The sequence below is a fragment of the Tasmannia lanceolata genome, unplaced genomic scaffold (genome assembly GCF_043159265.1).
Source record: "Tasmannia lanceolata isolate RefF3 unplaced genomic scaffold, GAP_Taslan_0.1 ptg000002l, whole genome shotgun sequence".
Lineage (NCBI taxonomy): Eukaryota > Viridiplantae > Streptophyta > Magnoliopsida > Canellales > Winteraceae > Tasmannia > Tasmannia lanceolata.
Window position 1 is genome coordinate 14,698,949 of NW_027518679.1, and position 11,830 is coordinate 14,710,778.

At 36.9% G+C, this 11,830-nt stretch overlaps 1 protein-coding gene across 2 annotated transcripts; it reads right to left on the minus strand.

Moving 5' to 3' along the window:
- Positions 1–406: 406 nt before the first annotated feature.
- LOC143878854 (uncharacterized) lies at positions 407–4,919 on the minus strand. 2 transcript variants are annotated; one of them, XM_077381089.1, is made up of 6 exons: positions 4,856–4,919; positions 4,685–4,749; positions 2,095–2,254; positions 1,034–1,269; positions 853–929; positions 407–740 (listed from the first exon to the last, which is right to left on the minus strand). In XM_077381089.1, exons 3-6 carry the CDS (start codon positions 2,138–2,140, stop codon positions 617–619), a joined length of 483 nt encoding a protein of 160 aa, XP_077237204.1. In that variant the 5' UTR covers positions 2,141–2,254; positions 4,685–4,749; positions 4,856–4,919; the 3' UTR covers positions 407–616. The 2 variants fall into 2 exon arrangements, with proteins under 2 accessions (XP_077237204.1, XP_077237247.1); XM_077381132.1 differs by lacking the exon at positions 2,095–2,254.
- Between the last annotated feature and the right edge of the window lie 6,911 nt (positions 4,920–11,830).

Sequence of the window (11,830 nt, forward strand, 5' to 3'; positions counted from 1 at the left end):
CATGAGCCCAGAAGTAGACTGGAGAGAATGAATTAACTGCAAGTAATATTGCTTGCCAAGAAAAAAACATCCCATTCAGGAAGTCTTCAAACTCAATCAACCCCGCAAAGCTTTCAATCCAATTAGGTTAGAAAGCAAGACACCACATAATTGAAAAAATAAAATAAAAATATCCATTCACCTAGAAAACCATAACAAGAATCTCGTTGGAACAATCTATAAAGCTATTATAACAACAGAACATTGTATGAGTAATTAATTGCATACAATGTTCTCCAAACCCAATGAATTCTTAGCCTTGTGAGATAAGAAGGGCAATCCCAACCTCACAACGGTTTCCATTTTTAGAAATTAGTACGTACTTGGACCACTGAAATTAAAGCAGAAATGGCATAAGAAAGGGGGCAAGACAAAAATGTACATGACATAATCGCATATAAAGGACAACAATTTTCTCAAGTAACTGTACATAATAAAGGTCAATTAAAACATTATTAGTTTAGAACCAATGTAAATTGGATGGTTGGGCACTTTAAAAACACCTCGTCCTCAATTCCTTATTGAATCCTTTCTCTTATTCTTCTCTTGCTTAGCCACCACAGCTTTTTTCTCATCCTTATGGGTCTTCCTCCAAGAAGAAAACAACAGCCACAACAGCACCACTTTGCCAGGCAAACAATTGTGGCAAAAAATTGCAGGCATCCGGTGCCAACATAAATGGGTACTTTCGCTGGGTGTCCCTGGTGATCAAAAGGGGCATAAATATCACTTCCCTTCATTAATATATCAAATGAAATGTCAAGAGGAGGAAAACAAGAGAGTATTAATGGTTATGAAGCTTGAAATCCAGACCTGAATGAGGAGCCACTTGGGAAACTATGTTTGTTGTGCTTTTGCAACCAACACAAACCTTGAACTCCTCGTACTCTCTGTATGGATAAGCAAATTCAGTTCATAAAATTTAACATAAGAAACCACAAGGGGTTGTGAAGGGCAAAAGCTCTGGTGATAATCTATCTTCTGAACAAATTACCACTCCAACGCTCAGTGGCTCAATTTGAATTTCTTGCAGAATGGGACCCCATTCCTTGCAAAGCTCCAATGTTTCAAATAATGTTTCAAATGTCAGCATTGCCGCACTATCATCATCAGAAACATAGCATGCAACTTTGTCACCATGGTAGTCCACATCAAGAATGGAGAGAACTGTGTTTGTTGTGGCCAATGGGGGTTCCATTGGAGGATCCACAGTACTCACAGATGAATCAACTGGGCAGAGTTGAGGACAAGTAAGCAAAACAAAAACACAATAATTAGCCAGTTGGGGAACTGATCAAGAATCCAAGAAATAGCAAACCAGAGAATGCATCTCCAAACACCAATAGTTAATATTCCTTTTTAGAAAGAAAAGTGATTGGGTTTGCAACATGAGGACTTCCCAGGACCAATAGTGAACGTTGTTGCAACGAGCATCACCTCCAACTCTTCACGACGATGAAGGGGTGGCTATGGATGTGAAGCCTTTATTTTTATTCCAATAACACAAGAATGAAATTTACAATTTACAAACAAAAATAGACTAACCATGAATAACAACAGTGCTATAAAATTACCTATGATTGGTTTTTTTTTTTTTTTTAACAAGATCTGGTTTTATTTTGTATGGGATGTTGACGCTATAATTGTGTTGTAGTTGAGAAGTGTTATTGATCCAAAAAGACACTACAGCAAAGGCGATCCTAAGGTATTTCAGACACGACAGAGGAATGTCTGCAACTCCCCACTGCTTCTCCTCCTCTAAACGAAGGTTGGGATCCTTTTATAAATTATAACGAAGGATATGGACAAAAAGGGTGATCCTTTCCCACACACGCAATCCCTGTTCTTTTGAAACAATCCAATTTGGTACTGAAATGGTCATCAAAGGGTGCAATCCTTGCAGCATTTTTTTCAATATTAAGATCAAACCTCAGACATAGAAATTATGCTTTTGGATGAACCATTGGGTGCCTACCAGCCTTTGGTGCAATAAATGCTAATATTTGACTTTTGCTTTTTAGAAGTATGCTTTGCCTTCTAATTGGATATACTAACCATGTGACGGATATTTTATCAAAAACTGCCGCCAGTGAGCCAACATCCAATGGTCATCTTGAACGGTGATGTAACTCAGCACATACAAACCTGAGCAATATTATTCCTTCTAAACAATGAACAACAAAAGAAATCCCTCTAAGCAAAGGATCCTTTAACCCTACAATGGAAAATCCCAGATATTAATTAAAATAACGACATTATGTGTACTCTACAGAGGTGAATGCGGGGCATGCACAACAACCTCAAAAACAAAACAAACAAAACCGAAATGGGAAGAAAAATAAATGAAAAAATATTCAATTTAAACATCTGTAGGTTCTATTCTAACCTTTTCCCACCCAGCCAAAAAACAGATTTCAAATGAAAGATATTAGATGTGATGTTCTCTTCTAACCTTTTTCCCACCCAGCCAAAACACAGATTTCAAATGAAAGATATTAGAACATATGAAAAAAGAAAGAAAAAGACTCCAGGAGCATTACTTTAGAAAAAGTAACAATAGCCAAAACACAGATTTCCCCAAAAGGATATCAAAAGCGGAGCTTCTTCTCGTCATTCTTAGTCTTCTTTTGCTCCTTCAGAGTAGGAAAGCCTAACTGAGTTTAAAGGAGATTTCTTTCCCATAAGAAAGAGATATTTTTCTGGAAAGAGATGGATACCCTAAACGTAGTAGATTTTTTTTTCAATTTAATCACATATTTTTGGATCCTAAATCCTAATGTTTACCCATCCTTCTCACCCCCAACTTTCATAAAGCAGTACAAATCTGTAAATCATATTTGCAACTCTATTTAACCATTCATACAAAAGAGTTAGAAATTCTTAAAAGAAAAGGTTACCGATTGAATAGATGAGTGGTATTAGTATACGATTGTTTTCGAATTAACCATTCAATTTGTAATTTCTATGTAGTAAGAAATTGGAAATACCAAGCTAGACTGCCACAAGCAAAGTTGTTTATTGAGAAATAAATAGTCTGAAATACAGAGCATCTAGACATGCCCTAGCAGTAGGAATCCGCAATCACCATCGACTGAATGTTGGAATTGATTAAGATTTATGAACCCGATGAATATATGGATGTAACATGTTTCGATCACTAAGAGATAAAATTTTGGAAAGAAAACACAGCAAGACAATACATATGAAGAAAAAACCAAGTTCAACAACTGAAGTAACAAACAAAGAATGAAATGCGTCCAATATCTTTACTTGGTAATGTAGAAGGAAAACGATATGAAGACACGTTTGTGTCAAAATTGTCTCAAATAAGTCTGACATGTTTGGCATTTATCAAAAGATGGGGTGGTTTTTGCAATAAAGAAAATAGCTGTTGGAGAGAAGTTCTTTCCTAAGAATTTTTTTTTAATCCCTATAGATATAATCCCTGTAGATCCATAATGCATTCCTTCAGCACAGATGCACGCATACCCCACTACATAAGCATATACATAACAATATGCAAGAACAACCTTGTAAAGGTTTTCTTTATAACAATTAAATATACACACCAAATAAGAGAAATAAAAAGGGATGGGGGTGCAGTCTTTTCTAAGGAAATACAGATAGTACAATAGTACATCAGATGCTACTCCACATTGTAAAGATATGTTGTTAAACACATAAATCAGAAGTACGAAAAAATAGGTAAATGGAAACAGGAAAAAGTAGTATAAATAGATAATTGCAGGTTCACATGATCATGTTGAATGCATGGGTATTTTCTAGAACATATCCATTTCTGTTTTCATAGCAGCCTAAGCATGAAAAGGGAAAAGAAAAAGGAAGACATATGAGGCTATGAGGCTAGTAGTATTGAGTTTAACTTAGGTGTGAAAATGTGGTGAATACTACCCTGTGGACACCTTAATGGAGACGTGCATCTTTTGTTTGGAACAAAATAGTTCAATATAGCATAACTTTAGCATTAAAAAATGCAGATTACTTGGAGAGCAAGAGGGAATATTTTGTCGAGTAGTTGGTGAGCAAGGACGACTAACAAATCAAACCCCAAAATATGTCATTAATACATTTTTAAGGCCTTTTAATTGCACTACAAAATTGACCGGAAAATTTTGACAAATTATTGGTGAGCAATAAGGACTATTTCTACATAACAACTGAGTGGGAGATCACTCCGGGAGGAGACTAACTGACTGGGAGACGACTCTGGGAGGAGATGATCTGCAAAAAATAAATAAATTTGAAGAATGGAGTTTGAGAACAATAAAGGCGAATAGAAAGAAAACCCTAGAAATGAGAATCACAATTTTGGAGGTATGGAAAGCGGCCCTAAATCTTAAGTTGTTGGGACTTGGGAGAGCACCCGATTGTTCTACCCACTACGTTGCAGTCCTTTAACCTTTAGCAATTTCTTGTCCGAGCAGGAATTCTATGGAGAAGGCGAGGTGATTGTTCCTATAATTTTCAAAGGAAAATGAATACCTTGAAAGATTTGTCGTCCTAAATCCTCTGTAGACTGAAACAGGGAGAATGGAAGAAAAAAGAAGTAAACTAAAACAAATAAAAAACTAATTTGTGAAATCATTCTGTATAGAAGAAGAAAAAGAAGAAAAGAGCTAGATACCTGGTTGAGAAAAGCCCTAGAGCATCTCTCTCTCTTTCAACAAATCGAACAGAAGTCCTATATACCTGTTTCAGGGAAATTTGCTCAATCCCAGTTCAAAAATAGGGCACAAGGGGAAAAATCAATTTACATAGAAGAAGAAGAAGATAAAAGAGTAAAAGGCATAGATACCTGGGTTAGAGAAAGGCCGCAAAAGATTTCTTCACTAAATTGAACAAAAGGCCTCAATGTCGGTAGAGGTAGGGATCCAAGGATTTTCGAAACTAAATCTCTATTTGAAAATTGTTGCCCAAGTCCTCTTAGCCCATTAATTAAGTTAGTGAATCTAGTATACATATCGGCAATGGTTTCATCGGGTGTCATTTGAAAAGTTCAAATTGCCCAAATAGATGATTCATTTTAGATTCCTTAACTTGGTTAGTTCCTTCATGGGTAATTTCTAAGGTGTCCCAAATTTCTTTAGCGGAATTTAAGTTTGAAACTCTATTGAATTCTCCGGGTGACAAAGCACAAATTAAAGAATTCATGGCTTTGGCATTATAGTTTGAGGCTTGTTGTTCTACTTCGATCCATTCATTTAATTCTCTAGAGGGCAAGGTATATCCATTTTGAACGGCTCTCCAAATTTGGTAGTCTTGGGTTAAAAAGATTTTCATTTTTGGTTTTCCAATATCCATAATATGTTCCATCAAAATAGGGTGGCCTAGTGTTTGAGTGACCTTCTTGGTGTTGAGGGTAGTTTGCCATTTTAAGATCTTTTCTCTAGATCAGTTAGGATTTTGAAAAATAGAGACGAGACTTTGATACCAATTGAAATAAGGGTCTAGGGAAACAAGAGGGGGGTGAATTGATTTTTTCATCAAATTTATCCTTTTGAAATCAAATTTTAAAGCTAATTCAATTTCTCTTTACTTGCTTAGTTTTTGGTTAGTTCAAATAATAATAACGAAAAATGCCCAACCATACAAAAATGAAAGTGCAAGGACAAGAAGAGAACACACCGATGTATAGTAGTTCGGGTAAAGTCCTACTCCACTCTTCTTGAGATCGTCCTTAAGGATTTCCACTATGTGAGATCTCCATGATGCCCTGATTCGAGGCGATTACAATCCCAAGGGAATTAAATGAGGATGCCCTTGCCACCTTTACACAAACTTTCCTTCTCCGCCGAGTTCTAAGCGCTTCTCCCTAGGGTATTAAGAGTAGGATGCCCTAGCCACCTTTACAATGAAGAAGAGAAGATTGGCCTTCCTTTAAGGCTTGAAGCACCATAAAGTCCCCTTGAATGCTCTCCAAGATGATACAAGTTAAAACCTAAATCCAAACTCAAAAGATTACAAGTTCAAGGCAAGTTTGGTGGAGAAAATGAAAAGCTTAAGCCAAATGGGTTTGCAAGTGTTTGTTAATGCTTAAGATGGTTTTTTAATCATTCAAGAGAGTTGAATGAACATCTTGAATGTGTATTTATAAGCCCAAAACAACATATGACCGTTTGGGGGTGGTGGTAACAAAAACACCCCAAAAAAATTACAACAGATATATTTTTTGCTGTCGCAACGTTCTCGGAGTTCCGAGAAAACAACCAGAGAATGGATATAATCCCTGGACCATTTCTCGGAGTTCCGAGCTCGGAGTTCCGCGAAGCCTATAAACAACATATTTTGTAATTTTTTGTTGCTGATTTCTTTTGGGCTTTTGGAACTCATATTTATATGATAATTTGGAATGTTATGAGGGTCACAATATGTTGGTCCACCACACAAACATTCTCTTAACAAATTAAGTCTAATACGGGGAGTGTTAGTATCTTAAAAGGAAACATATTTTGAAAACTTTGCCTTGAACTAGAAAATCCAAAGAGAGAGGATATACAAAAAGTCTAAGTGTAGTTACACTTCTCTTTGGTCTTGCTCTTCATAGATCTTCCATTGTGTGCTTGCTTTGCTTGAGTGTGTTGAAGTGAGCTCCATCTTGATTGTTCTTCCAAGATGAGTTGGTTCAATTTTGATTCCAGCATCTTTGTCCCTTGAATGATACAACTTCAAGCTTGACTAATGTAGTGCGTTGGTTTCTTCAATGATTAACCTGTCTTATCATAACACTTCAAGGCAAGTTGATTAGTATTAAAAAAACATAATCAATTTAGTTTGAGAATCATCAAAACAAGATAGGAGGATAGACCCTTGGGCTTACAGTACTCCGTGTACAGGTCTCAGAAGGTCAAGATCCAGTTTGGTACTCCATGTACAGAAAAAGAATGTTTAGAAAGACGTAACCTCGTGATCAGGAGCGCTCAGAAAGAACCCTCTTATCGTTGCAATAAAATTGCTCTCTTGTTTCTTACGTTCTATTGACTTTCTCTTGTCTATGGGAATAAATACACCAGGGGCATTTTGTAATATTAATCATAGAAATATGACTAATAACACAAAATGCATGATCAAATCATTAGGAAAACCATGCAAGAGGCATTTTGCATTATTAGTCCTCGCTAATAAAGCAAAAATGCTCAAAATTATTATTAGCCTACGCTAATAATGCAAAATGCTCAAGATTAGCTTTCGCTAATAATGCAAAATGCTAAAAAATCCAAGTAGTTTAAGGAACTATACTAGGGGCATTTTTGTATAAATACCCATCTAGAGGAGATGTTTATTTATACAAAAATACTTTTTATTTCAATATGAACAAGACAATCAATTGCAGATAAAAGCAAACAAGTCAAAGCTGGTCTATATATATATATGTGTGTGTGTGTGTGTGTGTGTGTGTGTGTCTGATCAATACAAAAGTTTCCAAACTGGGGGAACCAAAAAGAAAATAATAACTAGGGTCTGTCAGACCCTGCTCATAAGGATCCTGGACTACATCTGAGGCGGACGACGGGTCTACTCTCGGCTGGAAAACTAAAGACTCCCCTGACTCTCGAGATCCCTCAGCCGGCCTCTCTTCATGGTGTAAAATTGAATTAATTTTAATAAATATCAAATCGATTTGAAACTCATGAAACTTTCCAGATCATGAGTTTAGACATATTTATAATCTTTCAAGAAATAAAATTAAATTTTTTTTTTCATCATTGTTTTATACTCGAAGCTTTGTTTTGTGTGCAGTAAGTATTTATCATACTAAAATTAATAATTTTCAGAATTTGTCTTTACAAACCAGTAATATATATTACTGTTATGTTAGAGAAAAAATTTTGTTAGTTTTTATGAAGTTTTGATATGGATTTTGAATTTTTCATGATAAACGGATTTGAATTTCAAGAAAACTATTAGTCTTTTTCATAAAAATTGAGTTTTTGGAAATATGTTGATTTTCCGGTTCTGAAATTTGGATGAAAAATAGTATGATTCATATTTTGTCTATCTTAATTTTCTCATGATTTTAGGATTCAAGTAAGCATGCTCTTTGATTTTTTCTTTTGAAATAGCCTGTTATAGATATGACTGGAATAGATACAAATCATTATAAAACTTGATGAAAGTTTTACAGTATGCTTTATTCATGAATATCATGTCACTGTCAAATTTTGGTTTGATTTGGAATCCGTTTGCTATGTGTTTCTTTATAATGTCATCAATCTGACCTTATTTTAGAAAAATTATTAAAAATCAAATTTAATTACTAAAATCATGAAAAATTCCAAAAGTTCATATTTTTCTAGAATCCGTTTGATGCTTTGTAAAATCATTAATCTTGTCCAATTTTGATAAATTCACTTAAAAATCAAAATTCATTCAAAGCGTCATGAAAATTTTCAGAATACTCTAATTTTCTTGTATATATCTAATCCTTAAGCCACTTAAACAGAAATCCTAAAAATCCAATACTTCCTTTGTAAACTTGCTATTCTAGGTTAGTTTGAATGCAAGCGTTGAATTCATGATTGTTTACTCTTTGTGATCGGCCCTGGATGGTTTAGCATCTAAATTATAATATGTTGTTGGCTCCGAGGTAGTTGTCCACGGAAATCATGAGAATATGCTAGACAACAATATGTTATAACTTATATGCCAAATTGTTTAAGGGTGGAGAGCACAATTCTTTTCCATGAATGCAACCCAAGCATAAGACTGGTCAACCCTTAGAGCCTTAGGAATTTTAGGTGTTAGGAACCCTTAAAAATTTAGGTTGGGCAACCGAAGTTCAAGATGATCTTGGAACCGTTGGATTGCGGTCCCACCTCGTATGAACCCTTAGACCTGCCTTAGGAATACTTACGTCACGTCGTGTTCTAGGTTTTAGGGTGTCCTACAGTTAGGAGTCCAGCCTCTTCACGTCCGGTTGCTATTATTAGCAATTGACATTTAGACTAGTTTCACTAGTTAGCCCCTTTTTCCTATAGGACAAGCCTAGTTAACCTAGGATGTAGGGCCCACTTGCATTAGTCTAGGGAGTGTCTTGCACTTAGATAGAACCATACAGCATCTTAGATGGAGTCTTAGGATAATAAAATCTACTCAACTTGAATTAAATAATCTCTCTTAAACTGTTGAAACAGTCAGTCCAGTCTAGATCAGTTTCCTAGATGTCTTAGGCATATAGCTTAGTATAGGCCACCGAACTACGCTGACTGTGATCCTAGTGAGGCTTGATTACGTAGGCAGCTTGGATGCTTCGATGGCATTCTAAGCACGAGTCAGCCTTACACACATTTTAGTAGGGTTTTAGGATTTTATTTTATTTATTTCTTGATAATTTTTAAACCATAAATTAAATTGATTAAATCACTTTGGATTTCCCCCAAATTAGATTTTAGGAGAACTCTCACATAAATTGAACCAAACCGAATCAAGAGAATCTAAAGATACATCTAGGAATCATATTGAAATTAGATTATCTAGGATGCATGTCACTTAGTTCGCACATTAATTGAGTTTAAATGAGCCTTTAAAAAAATATTAAATGAGTTAATCTTTGGAATTGAAGACTGGATTATCGGGCAAGAATGGTGCATATGGTGGCAATCCACCATACCTTCCATTTTCGTAATTAGGTAACGAATCTAGACTTCTGGAATCGCAGATCATTGCAGTGTCACTTATGGGTTCTAGGTTCCTTACTTAGGTGCCGCCTCTGGTCATTCTCTTTTGCGTGAAATTCGGATTTCTTTTGTTTTCCCAAGTTCACGAAAAAGATGATTTATATCAATAATAAAATGCACACGCCATTTGCGTGGATACGAGAGACCAAGAGAGAGAGGCGGGTCGCGCCCCCCTCGCGGGATTGGGTCCCACAGACCTAGAGGTCCCTCCCCAAGTCAGGTGTCCTAAATCTGACTTCCGATGACCCTCTCGGCTGTTAGTAATGACGTCCATCCCAGGGCTCGTTCTAACAGTCGTATTTCCAAAAACCGTCGGTGAAATGTTTCCACTCAATGACCTGACAGCAAGACTCCTCGGTGAAGGTTGTACATCTGAGGATCCGATGTGAGTTTTGCAAGCTTATCATTAGTCTCTAATGACAAAAATTTTGCTGTCTCCTTACTTTAGCATTCAGGTGCCTTGCGACCTCTACCAAAGAGGGGCATCTGTAGACACCCAATTTTGTCAAGGAAGTATTAGTGATAGGTGACGCGAGGAAGAACCTTATGACCTAGTCCCAGAGCACCAGTTGTGTTTCTCTCAGTCTCTCTTTAGGGTACCCAATGATTTTGAAAGCCATTTTAAACCGCCGGAAAGTCTGTTCTAACATAACACCTGCCTTTTTCGGCAAACCAAGAGCCTGTTTACATAGCACCCACCCTTTACGGCACAAACCGGTAAGGCCTTTTGCTCACAGCATTTCCTATCGGTAGGTTAACTTTGGGTCTGAAACTCTCTTTTAGCACCCAGAGGGCACCCTGTTTCCCGAAAGCACCTGATATCTAGTCCATTGGAAAGCCCTGGAAACAAGGAATCAAACGGATCTGACCGCGTGCGAATCGGAGTCCAATCAAAAGAGATATGGACGATCGAAGTTGCCGATAAAAAATGTAAACACTACGGAACAAAATAGAGAAGAGGCGAACTATCGCGGAAACTGGGGATTATGTCACCCCGCTTTATGGGGGTGATGTCACCCTCAAATTCGTCTCAGACGAATTCCAAATTTGTCTCCGATGAATTCCAAATACGTCTGAGACGAATTTGGGGGTCGACCAGCTATTTTTAACCCCCCCTCCCCTATTTATAGGGGAGGGGTAAGGGTTTTCACACCTCTTCTCTCCCTCTCTCTCCCCTTTGGGCTTATACACCCTCTTTCGGTGTATTTCTTCCCCCTTTTTGGTGAAATCCAAATCCCGAACCCCTGCAGAAAATCAGAAAGAAACCCTAGTTAGCTTGCTTTAGAAGAGAGAAAGTAGAGAAACACTAGGTAGCTCTTTTCGGACATCGGCACTCCATCGAATTTCTGAAGGTTCAGAGCGTCTTTCATCTTTTGCGCCGTAGTTAAAAGAATTCAAAGAAGTCTTTGCCTAGTCATACAAAGACATGTCAGAATTATTCAAATTACAATTTACAGCTTTCTGCAAATAAGTACGAGGTTGAGATGTCAAAGAGACTTGTTCCACTACAGTCGAGCGCTCAAGACAAAAATCCCTCCGACTTGCTTTTACTGTTTGCAATTTACAGCTTTCTGCACAGTAAGGTACGAGGTTGAGATGTCAAAGAGACTTGTTCCGCTACGGCCGAGCGTTCGAGACAAAAATCCCTCTGACTTGCTTTTATTTTCTGTAATTTACAGCTTTCTGTAATTTATTTTACAAAGTAAGGTACGAGGTGGTAACATCATAAAGACTGGTGGCTCAAATTGCCCCCAGAATCTATGATATAAATCCCTCCACCTTTCTTTTACTTTCTGTACTATCATTTTTCGTTTGATTTACGGAGAGGGACCTATTTGGGATTAGTTGCAGTATTCCCTTGGAGTCTGTGACATATGGTCTCAAACAGGATCGAACCAAACCATGCTTTATTTTGATTTTTTCAGTAAATCCATTTTATTTACATTCGAAATTAAGCATAACCTAACAAGGGAAATAAAATCAAATTATTTCATTTCAAATCCTTCCAAAATGCCAATCTAAGTTAAAAGACCGGATTAATCCGGGTAAGAGGGGTGTCTAACACCTTCCCCAATTGTAACCACAACCCTTACCCA